Source organism: Hypomesus transpacificus, chromosome 2 (assembly GCF_021917145.1).
Source record: "Hypomesus transpacificus isolate Combined female chromosome 2, fHypTra1, whole genome shotgun sequence".
Classification (NCBI taxonomy): Eukaryota; Metazoa; Chordata; class Actinopteri; order Osmeriformes; family Osmeridae; genus Hypomesus; species Hypomesus transpacificus.
In genome coordinates, this window is record NC_061061.1 from 12,524,352 (window position 1) to 12,544,315 (window position 19,964).

The 19,964-nt window shown below is 43.2% G+C and overlaps 3 protein-coding genes across 4 annotated transcripts; 2 read left to right on the top strand and 1 right to left on the bottom strand.

The window, feature by feature from the left end:
- Positions 1–247: 247 nt before the first annotated feature.
- On the bottom strand, positions 248–10,217 carry rbfox1l (RNA binding fox-1 homolog 1, like). Its single transcript, XM_047027505.1, has 12 exons — positions 9,676–10,217; positions 6,277–6,513; positions 2,907–3,086; positions 2,738–2,791; positions 2,548–2,640; positions 2,398–2,467; positions 2,206–2,265; positions 1,942–2,080; positions 1,820–1,859; positions 1,647–1,714; positions 1,392–1,473; positions 248–1,224 (listed from the first exon to the last, which is right to left on the bottom strand). Exons 1-12 carry the CDS (start codon positions 9,751–9,753, stop codon positions 1,180–1,182), a joined length of 1,146 nt encoding a protein of 381 aa, XP_046883461.1. The 5' UTR covers positions 9,754–10,217; the 3' UTR covers positions 248–1,179.
- A 661-nt stretch (positions 10,218–10,878) lies between these two features.
- rps9 (ribosomal protein S9) lies at positions 10,879–13,012 on the top strand. The gene is made up of 5 exons (XM_047027517.1): positions 10,879–10,979; positions 11,448–11,560; positions 11,680–11,802; positions 11,992–12,178; positions 12,764–13,012. Exons 2-5 carry the CDS (start codon positions 11,464–11,466, stop codon positions 12,939–12,941), a joined length of 585 nt encoding a protein of 194 aa, XP_046883473.1. The 5' UTR covers positions 10,879–10,979; positions 11,448–11,463; the 3' UTR covers positions 12,942–13,012.
- A 278-nt stretch (positions 13,013–13,290) lies between these two features.
- mboat7 (membrane bound O-acyltransferase domain containing 7) lies at positions 13,291–19,793 on the top strand. Of its 2 annotated transcripts, none has more exons than XM_047027492.1 (9): positions 13,291–13,425; positions 13,970–14,049; positions 14,169–14,298; positions 14,449–14,575; positions 14,722–14,878; positions 15,873–16,068; positions 16,409–16,561; positions 16,874–17,050; positions 17,406–19,793. In XM_047027492.1, the coding sequence occupies exons 2-9, from the start codon at positions 13,974–13,976 to the stop codon at positions 17,830–17,832; spliced, it is 1,443 nt and encodes a 480-aa protein (XP_046883448.1). In that variant the 5' UTR covers positions 13,291–13,425; positions 13,970–13,973; the 3' UTR covers positions 17,833–19,793. The 2 variants fall into 2 exon arrangements, with proteins under 2 accessions (XP_046883448.1, XP_046883440.1); XM_047027484.1 differs by having other exon boundaries at positions 13,292–13,421.
- The last annotated feature ends 171 nt before the right edge of the window (positions 19,794–19,964 follow it).

Below are 19,964 nucleotides of genomic sequence, written 5' to 3' on the forward strand. Positions count from 1 at the left end.
GAAAGTAGATATGTAGGAAAGTGGATTATTTCGGATTAGACAGTGGGGTATGTGACAAAGATGGCTGGTAGAAGTAAATAAGCACTTGGTGCAACAACAACAACAAAAACCTCATAGGAAGCGAAGCTGAATAAAAAGAGATTGCCCCAATGTGCAGCCTACTTCTTGGCCATCAATTTCAACACATTATCACTGCCTAATCTTAAATCATCTCAATATACAGAAAATACATGTTAGAGAAAGCACCATAGTGGCAACAGGCTCATCAGGCAGTTGATGGAGGATAGACAGGAAGTGACTCAACATTGAGTTTACAGAAAAGATTAAAAAAAGATTTTGTGAAAGATTTAGCAACAGGTATGCTTGTGAATACGTAGGTGAATATTCAGCTGTTTTAGTGTCAGAGGTAGATTGTTAGGAAAGCAAATCAAATTCAAACTACACCAAAGTTCTCATTCTAAAATGTCTAAAAGCTTTGACGAGGATTATTGGGTCAGTTAACTCAGTGTCAATGCTGTGTCTCATCAGTTGTGCTCGGTTATTTCAAAATTATGACACAACCCCACAGCCTGTCTTTCACAAACACACAAAACCACACACCCACATACACACACTTGTGCTACATTTATGACAAAACCAGTGTCATCAAAAATAAGTATTTTAACTCTGTATAAAATGTTGCTATACAATCTGGTTCTTGAAAAATAACTAGAATTCTCCCATTGACAAAAACGTGTATCATTACCAACCTTGTTGAACTTATGTTATCAAGTCATCAAGTAACAGACTTGTCAAGGGAGCATTGTTTAAAGAATGGGGGGGGGGGGGGGGCAGAATCTAAATACCCTTCAACCCTGGCCACATTTCTGTGGCACAACCAATGCAAATTCAATATAAGTTTCTGATTAAATAACTATATACTGTATATCCTTTAAATTGTATGTATTTTCTTATAGAATAAATAGTAAAAGGGTCCATCAGTATTTACAAAGTTCATTTTTTCTCAGGGGAAAAGATGTGGACAGGAATTTTCCAGCATATCATGATGTCATATCCTGTCGGTTCTATTGTCATCGCCTGCTTCTTCTATTACAAGAGAGGCTCTGTGTCAGAGTGATCAGCCGGTTCCAGGGAAGGGGGTGCAGTTTTAGAGAGACACCTTTTCTCCAACTAGTTGGCTCAGTAAGGGGTAAAGCGGTTGTATCCTCCTCTGTACAAACTGGCCTGAAAGTGAACAGATCAGCCAACATGAGACGGGACAGCTTCTTAGTCTTTCTTAGTGTTAGTCCTCATTTGAAGAAATGAGGACTAACACTTGATTCTCCTGATGACTGCCGATAAATACCAAGATTGTATATTTCGGAGTTGAAGGGGTCTTTAACAAATCTCACCATCGTGCCAACTCCATATGTAGTTGTGGGTCCCACTGAGTGGTGGTAGGGATCTGTGGTAGTGGCGTACACTCTGCCATATCTGAGGCACGGGACGCAAAACAGGCAAACATTGGGTTACGGTTAGACCCCCTTTTTTACTGTACTGCTTTGAAACTTTGGGCTTTTTACTGTAGGCTTACTGTAGCACTTTGATTGCAAGAAAGGCGCATTACAGTTCATGTTTCCTGTTCTGTAAGTGTTTCCTGTTCTTACCCGTCACTGTAGGTCGCCGTGGCTCCAGATGCCGCCTGTGCCACTCTGTACGCTGCAGGATAACCCCCCTAACACGTCCCAACAAACTGTCATCAGTGACGCGCTCAGATCATCAACATGAGATACGACTGACTAGAAAATACTGCCATGGGCAGAACACGCTTGCAACTTACATAGACTTCAGCTCCGTAGAGTCCATCTTGGTATACCACTCTGAAACAGACAAATGGAACGCACTCACGCGATTGTCCAGGTGAAGCCACAGTTTCACAGTCTAGATGGGTGAATATCTTACCCAGGGTAGCCAGGAACGGCGGTGGGCGTGGCTGCTGCTGCAGAGCGAATTGTATTGTAGACAGCTCGGCCCCGCCCACGCAGGGCAGAGCCGCGATAGGCCAGTGTGGGCGTTGCCATTGGGTACGGGAAGCTAGCCACTGGGAGAGGAAGGGAGGGGAACAGTTTGTTGTAGAAAACAGTAGTGATCACAAACAGGTTGCCGTTTAGGCGAAGCATAACAAAGATCTTACTGAGACAATTAGAATAAAATCAGAAGACTTGCCAGTGTAAAGTTCAGGCGCATACATCCCTGCCATTACAGGGTTAATCTTCCATCCAGGGGCTTCAGGAACGCAGAGCGAAGGAGAAAACAGGCAGAGAAAACAGAGAAGTTCAAACCATCAGCCACTACAGCAATCTGCAACCTCCCCCAAATGTTCAAAATTGTCCCCCAAAGTATTTTGACGTGTCTTACCTGGAACCTCACCGTTTACAATGGGTGTTTGGGGTTTCTTGGTGACAACTCTGGCTGTAGCATTATTTACCTGAACAGAGAACACAGAATGAATAATGCATGCAGCAGGTGAACACCGATTTGAGGTCCAAGCAGGAAACCCTCCCTCACCTCGATCTTCCTCCCCTCTACAATTGTTCCGTTGAGTTTTTCCCGAGCTCGATCCGCCTCCATCGCACTCTCAAAGGTGACAAACCCAAAGCCCTATAGGATTGAAAAGGTCACAACTGTCACGTATCTACCGTCAGAAAAGGATCAGGGTGCATTTTGACATATATTTCTGACCTGGGTGATCACTCACCTTTGAACCTCTCTCATTGAAGATGATCTCCACATCCAGAATCTTGCCGAATTGCTGAAAATTGCCATATTTACATAATGAGTTACGTAGCGTAAACCCAGAAACCAGATGGATCATAATGATCCAACCCGTGTTTCAAGGGAAAAGGTTCAGTAAGTGTTTCTCTCACCCCGAACATCTGGCGAAGGTCTGGGTCTCTGAAGCGGAAGGGGATATTGGACACGTGCAGCCGCTTGGGCTGGGCCTTTCCAGAGCCTTCTTCATCACTGCCACTCCCCGCTCCGCCTCCAGATGACACAGCCACAGTCAGAGACTGGGGGTCAGAGGTCACTTGAGCTAGAGAGTCGTCCTGATGACGGGGGAAGAAGGGAGGGGTCGAGGCACAGACCGAAAGAGAGGGGGACAGAGAGAAGAGAATGGGACAGTTGTGAAGGAGGAGGAAGAGGAGGAAGAAGAGGAGGAGATCAGGAGGGGAGCATCAGAAAGGGGAGGAAAATGAGAGTCAAAATGAGAGGGGAATGGAGATGAGAATGAGAAAGAATGGGGAAGAGAGAGAGAGAAACAGAGAAAATGAGATGGGATCAGATGTGAAAGGATAGATGGAGAGGAAAAAGGAGGAAAATCACAAAGTAAACCGTAAGAACATAATACCCTGTTCCAGACTTGCATTTGACCACATCTAAATGGACAATTACAATTTAGTCTTGGAGAATTACAAGAGACTGGCACTTTGATTACAATTCCTATTCAAAATCTCTCAAAACAATGTACATGTTCATGGAAAAACTCAACTAAAAACTAAATTGGCATCAGATTGCATTAGACAAAACACGTAGATCGTTTTCATGGAATCAAGTGATCACATTCAAGTTCAAATGAGCATTCAGCACCCAGTGATCCCTCTCAGGCAACAGTGAGGAGGCGTGAATAAGACTCTTTTAGTGAGGCACCTATAAATACATGCCCGTTAGAAAGTATATTTGCCAACAGATTTTAGACATCTGAAACTAAGTGATTAATGCAGGTTAAATTATTTTTCTTACCTCAGACGTGACACCACTTGTACTGGTGTACTTTAGAGTAAATGTATATTAGCTTCCCACATGGGAGCTTCAGACAACTGCAGCTATCTTACTGCACATACAGAGAACAGGCCTTTACATCTACACAAAGCCTAAGTCGCTCTGGTAATCTTTATTAAAATATAATAATAATTAAAATAACCTATAATTTTTCTACCATACTACAGTGTAATTGAAATGCCCCCATGCAAATCCATATACAGTATAGTATTGTGCGACCAAACCAAAACATATCCCAAAATGCATCACGATGCCAGTGTGTATTGGTCAACCTAACTTCTGCAAAGCCACAAAAGGTTACATATTTAAAAAAAGGTATTAAATATTCAAGAACAAAAGAAAGAAGTAAAAAAATTAAAGTGAGATTGAGCAGTTTGGAAAGAAAGAGCAATGTGACAGGGAAAACAAATAGCAAAGTGAAAAATGAGCAAAAGAAGGAAAAGTATCTTGAAACTACAAAAATATGTTAATGCAATTCAAAATACAGATCCCCGTATGCAGAGTTGAAAACACAGGTGTAAGCAATACAATAGTGAGAGGCTTAGAGAGAAAGTGCAAAACGTCATCAGAGCAGCACAAAACGAAAAGTAAAAAAAGAAATTCTAAGTAGGAAGTGAAAAAGACTTGCATAAATAGCTTAAGTGGGTTGGTAGGAGTGGGGAGGCGTTGGGAGGGGGGGGGGGGGCAGAAGTAAAACTATAACATTCTAAAGGTCAGTCTGGGGTCAAGGTGCTGCTTGTTTTCTGCCAAAGGTTAAGGGGTCATTATTCAAGATTCCGAGGGGGCGTGTATTAATAAGTGGGGTAGATACAGAAGGGTGCTAGAGACGCGTTCACGCCAGGGAGCTCCCCGCAGACGCACACACACAGGCTGCTGCTCAGTTACGGTACACTGGCTTGCCATGGCTACCAGTAGGTTCACACAAGTACACCCTGTCACACCACACAGACACAGGCTATGGTTGGGTGGGGCAAGGAGGGGTGGAAGAAAAGGAGTTGGGTTGGGTGGTGGTATCATGTCACGATGCAAAATGTGGGTTTTTTTTTTAAACCTGGGAGATATTTCGGAGGGGGGGGGCACATCCCGTCAGCCTTGACCCCTGACCCCCCCTCCACGGCGACGTCACCGGAGGGACCGAGTAAGTCTGAGGCTCTAGTGATGGGATATATAAACACCAAGGGCCGTAAAACACCAGTTGTGAGAGAGGAAGAAAAGTGCTGTGTCAAGGACATGTCCAGTAGTGTCAAATCACAGCAGGGTTTCTACTAGTGCATTCACTAGCGACACTGTGGTAACAGCTAGCGACACTGTGGTAACAGCTAGCGACACTGTGGTAACAGCTAGCGACACTGTGGTAACAGCTAGCGACACTGTGCTAACAGCTAGCGACACTGTGCTAACAGCTAGCGACACTGTGGTAACAGCTAGCGACACTGTGCTAACAGCAAGCGACACTGTGCTAACAGCTAGCGACACTGTGGTAACAGCTAAAGTATTACCGTGTACTGGACACACACTAAACACAATCTAAATCACATTTATTGTCTTTATAGAAAATAACCAGTGCTCTCCAACTCTCTGACAATTAAAGGATTGTGATTGAATGAAAAAATTATAAAAAAATATAATATCATATTTCACTATTACTATGGCTGTCATCCTATATACACTGAATTTAAATACATGCATTACTTGTTAATTTGCTCACTTTGCAATTTTACATTTGGTCAAATCACAAAAACTTCTTCCTACATCATAATAGATTGAAAACGTAATCAATTATGTCAAAATATAGAGCATATTAAAGAATCACCTGTCAAATGAGACAGAGACCTGAGAGAGAGAGAGAGAGAGAGAGAGAGAGAGAGAGAGAGAGAGAGAGAGAGAGAGAGAGAGAGAGAGAGAGAGAGAGAGAGAGAGAGAGAGAGAGAGAGAGAGAGACAGAGAGAGAGAGACAGAGAGAGAGAGAGAGAGAGACAGAGAGAGAGAGAGAGAGAGACGAGAGAGAGAGAGAGAGAGAGAGAGAGAGAGACAGAGAGAGAGAGAGAGAGAGAGAGAGAGAGAGAGAGAGACAGAGAGAGAGAGAGAGAGATCCCTTGCCAGCTGCCTACAGTATCTGATCTCTACTTGGTGTCAAACAGATTTCCCTACATGGGCCCCGCAGTGATGTGGGGATCTAAATATAGAGACAGCTCAGGACTCCATGTTTCTGTCCAACACAGTACACAGGGTACCATGACATTCATCAGTAAATAGTTTATTTCCTGTCTTTAACAATGGATCTAGCTTCAGTTCATTGATATAAAGTCTGTATGGTTTAATGTGGAGAGTTTTACTTATTTTTGGTGTTCAATCATGTTTAATCTACATGTCCATTCATTGTGTATTTATTGTAGAATTCCAGAAAATTCTATATTACCACGCCAACATCTTTGCAACCAATCAAAAAATTCTTACCGCGCTATTGGCTGCCAGTGTCTCCGCCCCCTCATGCTGTGGGCCCTGATAGACTCTGAGCTGGTGATGTTCTTGGTACTCTGCTCCTGGGTGGGCGCCACCAAAGTCCAAAGGAGGGAGTCTGCCTGTGGGTGTGGGAGGAGCTTGTCCTGGAGGTGGGTAAGAGGGAGGCGGGGCATAGACCTGGGGCAGGGAGGGGTCACCACTACCCAGACCAGCCTCCTGGGCTGGTCCGCCCTGCGATGAGGAAGAGAGGAAGGCATCACTTAGTCAGGAGGAAGCCTACGCTGACATCATCACGCTGTCATACATGCTGTCATACATGCTCCGTCTTAAACATGTTACCTGCCCACATGATGAAATCCAATCTGATACCTGTAATAGCAATCTGATATTTGACCATCGCTTACAACGTACCACCTGACAGCTTCTGAATCAAATTACTACTTCCACTACAATTACCTTAAAACGATTTAAGGAAAGATTTTTTTGTATTCATAATCCGATAACCTAATAAAATGTAGACTTATTCTATTCTACAGAAAACAGAGAGGAGGGGGAGAGCACTGATTATCATTGCATGCAAACATTGTCCATCCCATAACATGGTTGCTAAGGAATATCTCACACAAAGCATGTTCTTGGCTTATAATTTACTATTCAAAAATCTTATTGAATGTGGCCTACAGCCATTTTCAAATATCTTATTTGGCACGTATGAGAAAAGACATCCAAAAAGGTTACACAAAAATGATGTTTCAAATTCATGTCAACACTGCTCCAAAACTGTTCTGAGACTCTACAAAACTTCACCTCATTTAAAACAAACTGCTTTTTCAACTGAAATCAATCGTTTTCAATTTACCACCCGAAAACACAAACGAAAGCACAAACAGGAAAAGCTGAATTGACCAGATCATAGAAGAGTGGACACATCAGAATGAACTAGTTGTCTTACCCCCTTGCCAAATTCCTCGTTCTCTGATGCATTGTTCAACAACTGCAGCATGTTTTAATGCCAGCCATCTGCCCGCCCACCATACCATAAGTTATACTCATCCACCAATCAAATCAAAGGAGTGCTTAAGCGAGGGGGTCTGAAGTGTTGTATGCCAGCTGTGGTCATCTGTACCTGTCAATCACCTTATAACCCACCCTGCAAACATACACACACTCCCACGCACACCTATCAAGAGCTATTCCAATGGGAAGGTAGGCTATTGATGATTAAAAACACTTAATTAACAACTTTATATTGTCAGTCTAATACAAGTAACCTTTGAAAAATCCCTCTGACATGATATCTACGAATCGTCCTTTGTGCTAAACATGTGAAGCATGATGTTTCCAGTTGTCTTTCAACAAACGCTTTGTTGTTTGACAATTGTTAAGCTGTCAGTACTCAAGGATACGCTGTACAGTACTGTAACACGAGCTAACTAATTAACTATTCCACATTTCCTTTATGTCTCTCCATCAGCTGTTTGACTCATATCGGTTCAAAGGAGTAAAGATAAATGAATGAACAGGTTCTGAGGAGAGGTATTTCAGTCTGATTAGAATCCAAAATCTAAACTGCTGAAAGCCGGATTGTCTACGTAAATGACGCCACGAGTTGACGGATATTGTATACCTCCTCATGCCAAAGTTAGCTATATGCTTGACTCGTTGGCCCCCATTTGGCCTAATTTCATGGCGATGTGAGAAATAAAATGTTCAGTGACAAAGCGGAACCTGTTCCCTAGTTCGTGAACTATGTTCTGTATGCAGTCGCTAGTTTCTATGAGCAACAACAATAGTGCAATGCCCTTTGCGTCCACTGCGTTGGCAGTGAATACTAGGCCTACAGTGCCCATGGGACGAATGCTAGAACAGTGCCCGAACACATGGGCCTAACTATATTTATTTGTTGCAAACCACTTCACACAACTTCATAGGAAACACTATGTCCCTGTTCCTGATATAAACGCCTGGCTAATTTCCACTTAATACGTTGCCATGTTCTCAAGATAACACAGACACAAATCCCTGAATTCATAGTTTGGTGTTGAACACAAACAATAGAACACAAGACAGCATAATCTGTAGAACACAACAGCATCCATAGCACAAATGGTTTGTTTGCGTGATCAGAATAGATTATCTCTTCCAGGGTTGGCACACACACTAAATGCCACATCTTCTTTTAGCTTCCACAAGGCTTCCCTGACTATCATGTTGTGGCACACAGAGTAACTGGAACATGGCACAGAACATGTCAACACTGACTCGCTTGCATGTATTGTGCCCTCACTCCACCACCCAACAAGCAATGACGACCTTCCCAAAGTCATTCCATACAAGGAGGGGGTTTCAAGAGAGGTGATAATGGAATCTATTTGATACTTCCCCCCCTCCACCTCCCTCTCTCCATCTCCTTCACAGTCTTGTGAATGACCTATAGTGTCCCTGTGTCAGCAAACAAATGTACAGTATCTCTCCACGTGTCTCCTTCTAGCAGTCTTTTTTTTGATCGCCATTTGTTCGCCTGTGTTCTCCCCCCCCCCCCCCCCCCTTCAGCTGTCAGCCCTCAGGGTCAAAGGTCAACGACTCTGAGCCAGGTTCTGGCTGGGACAGCTGCCCGTGGATTTACACCCCAGTGACAGGAACCACAGATGTGGTCTTTCAGTGTGTCAGCGACTGCAGTGAACACAAACTATTGGACACACACACGGACCCCCCCCCAAACACACACACACTTAAAAATACAGAATGTGTCCCTGATGTTATCTCTATCACACACCAAACTATTGGTTTCTTTATCTGCAGAAGATAGCTAAGCAGTCTCTTGCTATTTGGAGCACAGCTAAATATACAGTGTGACACACTAGAGTCAAGGTAGATAGATTCCAGACACATTGCATCTGTAGTGCTATTCCCTAATGGTTTGTCTGAGGGTCCTGTTGTGTACACACACTCACACACTATCTGTTGGCATAAATAACACCGGGAGACCGGACTGAAGACACTTCTGGTGTGTCCTTGCAATAAAACGAATTGGATCTCCCATCTTCTTGCAGCCCTAACACTATCAAGTTTGCAATTGTACAAGGTCAGGCCTAGTAACTTATTTTATCTGGTTTGTATCTAACAGGCCTTTTTGGAATTACACAATATATTATGTTGCCTTACTATTCTGTGCGACATTTCAGTCCACATAAGTCATAGTACACTCATTTAAGGATTGTTTGTCATTATTAGTATTTAGGGTAATTAACAGTCTATGACTCTATGAGCCTATGGGCTCATTGAGACAGAAATACAAAAGAAAGGGTCTTTTTTTTTTCAATGGACAGACTTCAAGTTGTAAGGAAAGTGACAGGTGAAAAGCAGGAGGTGCAGAGTGAGAAGGCAGTTTACCTGAACTAAGCTGGGGTAGCCCTGTGGGTATACAGGCAGTCCATAAGGCTGAAGAATCACAGTAGGAGAGGAGAGCATAGCGCATAGCCCGGAAATGAGAAGAGAGGGAGAAATGGGGAGATGGGAGGAAAAAGAGGAGTGAAGCGGGGTGAAGTATTATAAACGAGGGGGGGGGGAAAGCGAGGCAATAATGGAAAAAAAAGAGGAGAAAATAGAATCCCAGTAGAGTTTATAGAAGATCCAGATGGATGAGACAGGTGAAGAATTCTCAAGAATCAACCGCTTCTTAGTTTATAAAAAAACAAGCACAATCTTCTTGAATGAAAGGACAGTCAACCTGCCCAAGGAGGAAGACAGGATAGAGCAAGGTGACAAGAGAAAAGTAGAGAACTTGTGTCTGTCTGTCAGTTGGTCAATATGACAGACAGAAGCACATGTAAAGGGTTCTGTTTCGGCAGTTATAAATAGTCCCCCTCCCCCCCAAGCTTTTCCCTGGCCCTCTATCTCATGCATGCTGTCTACCGTTTCTTGTTTGTTTTCTATGGGATATATTCACTGCTAAAACTTCAAACTACAGTCTGGTTAATTTCATGTAGCCTAAATCTGATGTTAGTTTATTTCCTCCAGGAACATTTATTTCATACAGGAACACTTATTGAGGGACTTCTTGCACTTGTTGGTTACTTGTAACTGATTTAACTACTTGCACTCGCCGTGAATTATATCATTGTTGCTTGCTTTCCTACAGGTACACTCTTGCACTTTTGAAGTTCATGTTGTTTAATGAACTACATGCTCTTATGTTTCTTCCCATTGGCTGTTAATTGCTTTTCACAAAGTATGCATAATGTTTTGGCTGCCTGCAATGTTTTTGGGGCTATCTCGTTGTTTATGATCATTGACCCATGCACTTTTGCTCTCTCTTCGAAGTCGCTTTGGATAAAAGCGTCTGCCAAATGAATACATGTAAATGTAATATAACGTAAATCGCCCCAGCACTGTAGAGTACGAAGTTGGAACACAAAAAATACAATAAAAAAGAGATACAACAATGTGTTTTGCATTGCAGTTCTAAATCTTGAACGTGTTTTAGTACTCTGATCCCTTTCTTGAGCACAGTTGCAAACTCCGTCACGACTCGATACATTTACCACAGACCAGCAGAGGGAGATACATATTGTACGTCATTCAAGAATCGTCTCGTACACTACAACATGATGGGAAATGTAGTTCGCAGGATTTCAATAAATACTTGGGAACGCTGATTCTACTTCCTCTTTACTGCACGAGCCTGAGGAAGACAGGTAATTTAGAACCACGTCTTTACTTTATTAAAAAGGCAAAAGGATTGACTTTCGTTTCATAAAAATTGAAATATGCGGTTAACATGTGAATGTACTTTCACAAATTAGCGCAAACGTTCCTCCAATGCTAGTTCTTATATTTCACGTTTATTCGCCATGTGCTTAGCGCTAGTAGCGCATTGGGGGAATGCGGAGCAGCGGCCTGCTACAGAAGCAAGCTAGCAAACTAGCCAGCAATCTTTCTGCATGATTGTGCCATATGGATTAACCTTGGCATCGTTTTTACTAACCATTTGTATAGTAGTTGACTGTAGGATACGTGGAAAGTTGATAAGGAGATTACTAGAAATGGGGAAATCTTGCAAATAGTAGCTGGGCTAGCTAGGTTGCTAGCAAGACATCAGACATGAATTGAGTCTCTGGTTAGTGTGCATGGAAACCTATTTTTTTTTACTTCTTGGTTCTTAGGCACTTCTGATCCACCATGCCCGTTGCCAGGAGTTGGGTCTGTCGTAAGACATACGTCACCCCCCGTCGTCCTTTCGAGAAGTCTCGTCTCGACCAGGAGCTCAAGCTTATTGGTAAGAACTTTTAAGCGGTCAAGATGTAGCTATGCTTAATGTGCCTTAAATCAGTAATGATATGCGGTGGCTTTTTATTCAGTAGGTCTAACGTACATTTTGTCATTCTCACCTTTCAGGGGAGTATGGTTTGAGGAACAAGCGTGAGGTGTGGAGGGTCAAATTCACCCTGGCCAAGATCCGCAAGGCCGCCAGAGAGCTGCTCACTCTGGACGAGAAGGACCCCAAGCGTCTGTTTGAAGGTACTTGTCCTCGCGCTAGTATCATACTGTTTAACTGTTGGCCGATGATTTTAATGAATTTTCAGATTGCCTGTGGTGTCAAGAATTCCTCGTCAATGAGGCCATTTAGCATAGCCATTGTAAACGTCCTTAATCTCCCATTTTGGGCTCGTTTTGTACAACGTTTACATTTGAAGACATTTGTCTCAGGTAATGCCCTTCTGAGGCGTCTGGTGAGGATTGGCGTGCTGGATGAGGGCAAGATGAAGCTCGATTACATCCTGGGCCTGAAAGTTGAGGACTTTTTGGAGAGGAGGCTACAGACACAGGTGTTCAAGCTGGGGCTGGCCAAGAGCATCCACCATGCCCGCGTGCTGATCCGCCAGAGGCACATTCGGTATGTATCAGGGCTTCGTTACCTAGTTTACCCTGCTGGGCAGAAGGGGGTAAATGGAATAGTGTCACCATTTCCAAACCGACACTGCAGCAGACTCACGAGTTGCCGTCTCGATTCTTCCTGTTTCATCAGAGGGCCACCGAGTGTTATCGCTCCTCGCTGAGCGCGGTTTTAACATTTCATCAAGGTCAATTCGGTTTCTTACCGTATACCTTGTCAGTGAGCTCTGCCCAGAGCCAATCCTGCCAGCTGAGGGCATATTCTGCCACCGTGGTGTTGATGGCTGACAGGTACAGTATGGGGGATTGCACCTCGGGCAGGGGCGGAGCAGTGGTTATTGCTTGCCACTCCAAGGAACTTTGATTTAAAGGAATAGCAGGCTGATGATTTAACTGAATATTCAGACTTTAATGTGGTGTCAAGAATTCCTCGTCAATGAGGCCTGCAGTAAACCTGATTAACGTTTTCAATTGGAACTACAGCATCTGGTGGACTCTACCAATAAAAAAATTGGCTGGCATATAAGGGAACTGGTCGTTATAGGTCAACTAGAGCACTTAATTTATTTTTATTTTTTTCCTTCAGTGTCCGCAAGCAGGTGGTGAACATCCCCTCGTTCGTGGTCCGCCTGGACAGCCAGAAGCACATCGACTTCTCCCTTCGCTCTCCATATGGTGGTGGTCGCCCCGGCCGCGTTAAGAGAAAGAACGCCAAGAAGGGCCAAGGTGGAGCCGGAGGAGCTGATGATGAAGAGGAGGATTAAAATGGGAATGTCTTCCTGGAAGTATTGGCTTCCTGATGTTCCTGGTTTTTTCAATAAAGTTTTTGATTTCACCATCTCTTCTGATTGAATTTTATTTTATGCTTTACAAAGTGAATGACTAGTTGGGGGGGGTGGGGAGGGGAATACAAATGCATAAGTCAGGATTTAAAATGGAAGTGTTTGACTGTAGTTAAAGGGTTTCGCAAGAAGTGTGACAATTGATAAACACTGGCACTTAATGACGCAATTGAGCACTTGTGAGTCTTTGGCCACAATGTGGCTCCTTGTATCTGCTGGCTCATATCTGCTGTGATATGTAGTAACTTGTAGGCAACATGGTTATGCGGCTTATGGGCGGGGCTAATGTGGCAAGTAGGAAGTAGATTGAGCAACAATCGGTTCAACGAATGGCACAAGTTTGAAGACCGAACACAAGAACATACGCGATTTGAATGTATCAAGACAGTATTATCTGAAATCGTAAGTACGTAGACATGTTTGAGTTTATTTCACGTCCACACAGGAAAAAAAATGATCAATACTGGGGGGGAAGCTACACTGGGTAGAGCTAGTTTGCAAGGCTAGGTAACTAGCTAGCAACTACAACGTATACCACGCTCTATGAAACGAGAAGTCGTGCAGTAGCTAGTCTTTCCTGCTTAAAGCTCTAGCCTTGACTTGTATAAACGCTTCAAGTTGGTGTATTAGGTTTACTGTTGCTAAGTAACTCGTTGGAGTAGAAGTGACATTTCCCTGTCAGGCAATGTCACTTCCTACGACAAGGGTAGCTAGTGGCGTTGAATGCAGTGTCTGCATTCCAGTTGGTATCAAAACAGTAGCTATACGCTCTGGCGTCAACTTGTTCTTGCACTATTGATAGACAGACCGTCTATTTTAGTTCCTGTGCAATTTGCATGTGGTCGATGGTGACTCTGATAGTCATTTGGCTCTGAGGTGTTCTTTATGAGGTTAAATATACAGATGATGGCGAACACAACATTGAGTGACATCAGTCTGTTTTCACGCAGAGAGATGTCTCCCGATGAACTGGTTTACTTGGGAATTCTCGCTGCCTCCATCCCAATCGGATTTCTCTTCCGTTACCTAAGTAGGTTAAGTGTTCTTAAATAATGTTTCCACCGACATACACTTCCTAGTTTTTTACATAGTAAATGAATGGTTTGTGTGGAGAGTGTAATGTATAGGTTTGGTGTCCTCTTCTCCCAGGTCCTCCAGTGAAACAGAGGGCAGCGTTGCTCGTGGGACTTTCGATCACCATAGCAACATGTCAAATCCACACACTTCATTCTCTGATGACGGTGTTGGGAACATGGGTCATCATCAAAAGCAACTGGCAGTGAGTCAGCCATCCTCTATAGTTCATCACCAATACTGCCCACAGCAAAGTTTTGCATACACTCACAATCACACATTCAGCCTTCCCTTTTTACCTTGTTATTACCCTTACTGATGTAATAGGATATTCAGTCTTTGTTGTGTCTGTTAGGATGGCGCCCGCTCTGTCTCTGGGCTGGAGTTTCCTGTACCTCTTCTTCTTCCGCATGGTCACATGGTTTAACCTTCCAGCACCAACACCTTTTGCAAATGCCATCCAGCTGCTGCTCACCTTGAAGGTACAGACGACACATGGTCGCAACGTTCCGCTCACTGTTACAACTAGGTATCGGGACGGACGATATTGGCTGCCACACATTGCCAGGGCCCGTGAACACCCAACCCTGTAATCCCCCAAACCCTCTCCCCTTTGCATGTCACACAGATGGTCAGCATAGCCAATGAGGTGAAAAGTTTCCATGAGGAGAAGAAAAAGGAAGTGAGCTCGTTCTCCAAGTCCCCTGTCATTGGTGGACTATCTCAGGAGCCCTCCCTCTATGATATTGTAGCCTATAGCTACTGCTATGTGGGTATCATGACAGGTAAGGCCAAGGTCTTGGGTTTTTGTTGTTGATAGGATCCCATATTCCCCTCCTGTCCCATATTGACATACCAGATCAGGGTCCACACTGCTCTTCTTCCACATGCATGTGTAGTCTGGCGAGACTGCATGATGTCTGGGAAGCAGGATGATGTTTATGGACCTCTTCTAAAACTGGTTGTTCCCATCCTTGATTGTGATTGGCTATATCGCATTCCATGCCGTTGTAAAATCCAACATAACCTCACAGGTTGTCCTCATAACATTCTTTAACATTCCATATTACTGCGCATCGAATATTTCAAATGGAAAAAGACGGCAAAGATGTCCATCTGGCTGTTGCGTGGCAACGATTTATGTAGGAACTATACTTTTTAGTAGCGGAAGAATGACGGTTTATTATTAAACTATTTTGTTTCTAATTGTTTTTATTGATGAAACCATATCAAATATTTGTAGTAACAGTTTCGCGTCGTGCCTAACAACTCCCCTTACCTGTTCTAAAATCAGCGTAAACCACGGACTCGCGGGGCTTATTGCTTAATTTTGCAACTGATTGGGTCCTTTCTGAGCATTATGTCATGCTGTAGATGAGGAATGGGAATGAGCAGCATGAATGAGCTTGACTATCTGTGCTTGATTCAAATGTACTGTGTATGATTTGGCACCACCGATTTGCTTTTCAACCATTTTAACTCTTGTTGTCTCTTCTTTGTCTCACTTTCTGCCACTAGTTCAATATTGTGAGTGAGTCCTCATATATTTTTCACTTCCACTATAATTTTCTCTTTCCTGTAACTCTTTTTTTTATATTCTCACTCCCTTCATTTTACAACCCTCCCCAACTCCCAATCCTTGTGTCCAACCATGTTGTCCTCTAATGATCCCCAATCTGTGCTCAAATTGTGTATGTCCCCCTACCCTTGTTTTCCCACTTTCCTCTCCTTTCACGCTGCATCTTCATCCCTTTATCGTGTCCCCTCATCTCCCAAAAGGACCGTTCTTCCGCTTCCAGACCTACATGGACTGGCTGAGGCAGCCCAGGCCCTTGTCCCTGCCCGGCCAGGAGCCCTGTCTGCAGAGGCTCAAACTGGTGCCCGTGTACGCGGGTCTGTTCCTGGCTGTGAACTCTGTTTACCCCTTGTCATATGTCCGTACGGAAGAGTTCCTGGAGCACAACTATTTCTTCAGGTATTAAATCGTGATTAAAATGGCAGCAAATGTATGCATTCCAGTCAGAAAGGTTTGAAAAAGAAAATCTACAAAAAGATTTTGTAAATAAGGTTTTCAAAAGTTGAAAATATATTTGAGATTTCTTTTAATCTTTTCATCGTCCCCGGGACAACGTCAATTTGAGCCCTGGTCACAAGGGTTTTGCAGTTGAAGGCAAAATGCATTGATTCATCTTACCGCTTTGATTTCTCCTCAGGTGGCTTAAGTCCCAACTCAATTCGGAGACAAAGAGCTAATCTTTTTTATTTACAATTCCTTTTATTCGAATTCTCTCTCTTCCCTCTCACACGTTCCTCAGGTTGTTCTACATGATACTGGTGTTCTTCGTGTTCAGAATGCGTTTCTACGCAGCGTGGTGTGGAGCCGAGGCTGGCTGCATCAGTGCAGGGTTGGGTTGCTACCCACAGGGGGCGCTGTCCAAACCAGGAGGAGGCCCTACTGTGAACTACAGGTATTGTTTTACTGGACGGTTTGTTGCCACTTAGTAACAGCGTACAAGTTCAGTGTGTTAAGAACTTGATCATAAAATGACAAAACATATGTTCCTGTGTATTCTCGTGTGGGGAGTCAGATGGGTGACGGCTTAGAGAATAGGACTATTAATCAGAATGTTGCCGGTTCGATTCCCGGACGTGAAAAATTATGTTGTGTCCTTGGGCAAGGCATTTCACCCTACTTGCCTCGGGGGGGAATGTCCCTGTACTTACTGTAAGTCGCTCTGGATAAGAGCGTCTGCTAAATGACTAAATGTAAATGTGTCCAGTCTGGATCCGGACGTTCCTGCCGTGTATGACTTCAAGACCATCCAGAACATTGACTGCTACAACACAGACTTCTGTGTGAAGGTCCGTCACGGGATGCGCTACTGGAACATGACTGTGCAGTGGTGGCTGCATCATTACATCTACCCCAACTCACCCTTCAAAGCTTATACACTCCGGTAAGATCTTCCACCGTCACCATCGTAGTACCCTAAAGTGGATCTATTCACCTGCTAACCACACGTTGCTCCCCGATGGGCAGGCCAGCACCTTGCATGGCAGCTCTGTCGCTTTGAGTGTGTGTGTGAATGAGAGGCAACATGTAAAGCACTTTCTGGGAGTTTTCCCTTGTCTTCCTTGAGGGTTTAGGTTGGTTGAGGGGCAGTTCTATAGGCGCATGTGAAGCCCTCTGTGACATGCTTGCGTGTAAAAAGGTCTATACAAATACATTTGATTTGATTTGGGTGTACCGTAAGGTGCTCTGTATAACATCACTCCATTTACCATTTCTAACTGTCTGTCTGTTTCTCTCAGGGCTGGTTGGACCATGTTCATCAGTGCATACTGGCATGGGCTCCATGCAGGGTACTACCTGTCCTTCCTGACCATCCCCCTGTGCATCGCGGCCGAGTCGGCCATGGAGTCCTCCGTCAGGGCCAAGCTGGGGCCTCGAGGACAGAATATCTTTGACTGGGTCCACTGGTTCCTCAAGATGAGGGCCTACGACTACATGTGCATGGGCTTTGTCTTGCTGAAGGCCAGCGATACCATCAACTACTGGAGCTCTATCTACTTCATCATCCATGTCATCGCCGTGGGCTGCATACTGCTGGGAAGGGTGACGAAGGGAGAGAAGAGGGAAGGAAAGAGGGTTGAGAAGGAAGAGAAGGTGGAGGGAGAGAAGGTGGAGGGAGACAAGGTGGAGAAGAGGAAGGAGGATGTTCGAGAAAAGACAGAATGAGTGTGAAACAGGGTTGGGGGACGGGAGGAAGAGGTCATGTTTATTACAGTACTAACCCTGCATGTACTGTTTCTGCTCTTATTTCTCTTATGTTCTCTTATTTGGATAAGTTATTGGGAAGCTTTGCTAACTTAAGTTAAATCTGATCGTTGGCTGACAAGAATGGAACTATGTACAATTCATTTTTTCCAAGAAGTGCTGTAGCCTTGTCTATAGGTATAAGTACAAAGGATGAATGTTTGAACTCTATATGAATGTCACTGTATGTTTGAATGTCACTGTATGTTTGGATCGCAGATGCGTCCTGGGACTGTACATATTTGACCTCGCTCCCCTATGTACATGTGCTCAACCATTGTGTGACGTTATTTCAAGACCCAGTGAATCAGTTTACCTTTCAATGTTTTTTAATCCAGTCTATTGGACAAAAGCACCTCAAAAAAGATGCGCAGAGGTGAAGATTCCTCTGTTTATCTACTCATTTAGTTGTTCATTGTCAAGTTTTTACTTAACTGGACAAGTGTTCTTCCTTTTCTACTGTGAAGACGAGGTCGATTCAAACAGCGACTTGTGTGTCCTGGTGTCCTGACCAACTACATTCCAGTTTTTTGGCAAGTTGTTGCGACTGTGTTTGTAGTTCTTGTTGAGAGGTTACAACAGACTTGAATTATGATGAGCACATACAAGGTCATAATTGTCTGTTGAATACACATGGAGGGGTATTTAGCTAAAAATGCAATTGTTAAATACAATTAAAGTATCCTGAAATTCTCAAGGACAGTATTCAGCTTAGAGAATAAAGAGGATTAATGAAACTCTTTAAACTCCATTCTTAAATAAAACTGAGCTTTATGCTGTATGGGTCTTAATGTAGAGCTTGGATCTGGGTTAGGGTTATCTGTACATCCAAGGTGTAATCAAACCTGGATATCTTGTTCTGATAGTAAATACCAAGTGTCAATTTGGAGTGTTTGACCAACCTTTTCCCAGCTCCAAATAGAAGAAAATATACTTAAAAAATCTGGAGAATCCCAAAACATAATGCCACTTTAAATTAGGGCATGTATTGAAAAACAGAAAATTGGCGGAAAAAATGCCTTATGGTACGGTTGTGATTGTTGTAGATTTGGATGATGTTTTCAGCTTGGTCCTCTGTCAAGATGTGTAAATGAGGGTTTTCATTTTTCCTTTTCTCGTCTTTGATTGGTCCTTCACCTTTTCCTCTTCTGTTTTTAGTTGTTGCTTAATAGTGATTCAAGTTGATCAATAGGTATTTATTTTGTGCTGTGTATGACACAGATTGACTTAAATTATACCCAATTCTGTAAACAGCAGGTGCATGAGAGAATAGCTAGATTAAGGTTGTGCACTTTACTGAGAACAGCAAGTCACTGGGACATAGCAAGCCCTTTCACTGCCATACATCCCAACTGCCATCAGGACCACACAGGGTTTGGACCAACGTGTTTAACTAGATATGAATAAACTCAGCATTCTTACCTATTTAACTGACCTTTAATCAACAGTTTGATATTATAAGATAATGTTGCGTGTCAGGCACTAAGTAAAGGCTATACTTTATTGGTTTGCTTTGTCTTCCAGAGATATTATCTTTCCAGTTGCTTTCTCACAAAACAGGTTTCTCGGTTTGTAAGTAATGGGCTGCTCTGAGAGTAGAATTCATGAAACCTTACACTTTATTTCCATGAAGAATCGTGTTAAAATGTAATTTCATTTTATATCTGTTCTTTAAAGTAAAAATATTTGTTTTGATCAGCCATTTTGCATTCAAATCCAAAATGATGTAGAACTTTTGTGCATGTGATTTAATCTCCGAACTATTCAAATTTCTTCTGTATTTTATGGTGTATATTCGTGTTTAAATCTTTTCACCTGAATATTAGTATGATTGTTTCCCTGCCTTGTAACTGTTACAAACAAGCTCACCGCTTCCACACAGATTCTTTGCCTTTGTGATTATTTAGTAGTTCAGTTTATCTTGCCTGAGTGTGATAATCATGTGCATATGGTCAATGTTTTTGAGTTCAGTCTTGCACACACTTTAACTTTAAAGTTTAAAGTTACTTTAACACTCTAGTAAAAACGTAAACATAAAGGAAGAACGTATTGTC

Bases quoted from the DNA above. Each gene is read 5' to 3' on its own strand.
- rbfox1l (XM_047027505.1), bottom strand. From the start codon at position 9,753: ATGCTCTCCTCTCCTACTGTGATTCTTCAGCCTTATGGACTGCCTGTA. The intron at 2,081-2,205 runs GCAAGTCTTCTG...TTCCTCTCCCAG, and splicing joins TGCGCCTGAACTTTACACTG to TGGCTAGCTTCCCGTACCCA. The intron at 1,474-1,646 runs GTAAGAACAGGA...CCCGTGCCTCAG, and splicing joins ACGGCGACCTACAGTGACGG to ATATGGCAGAGTGTACGCCA.
- mboat7 (XM_047027492.1), top strand. From the start codon at position 13,974: ATGTCTCCCGATGAACTGGTTTACTTGGGAATTCTCGCTGCCTCCATC. The intron at 14,879-15,872 runs GTAAGGCCAAGG...ATCTCCCAAAAG, and splicing joins CTATGTGGGTATCATGACAG to GACCGTTCTTCCGCTTCCAG. The intron at 16,069-16,408 runs GTATTAAATCGT...CACGTTCCTCAG, and splicing joins GAGCACAACTATTTCTTCAG to GTTGTTCTACATGATACTGG.
- rps9 (XM_047027517.1), top strand. From the start codon at position 11,464: ATGCCCGTTGCCAGGAGTTGGGTCTGTCGTAAGACATACGTCACCCCC. The intron at 11,803-11,991 runs GTACTTGTCCTC...CATTTGTCTCAG, and splicing joins CCCCAAGCGTCTGTTTGAAG to GTAATGCCCTTCTGAGGCGT. The intron at 12,179-12,763 runs GTATGTATCAGG...TTTTTCCTTCAG, and splicing joins ATCCGCCAGAGGCACATTCG to TGTCCGCAAGCAGGTGGTGA.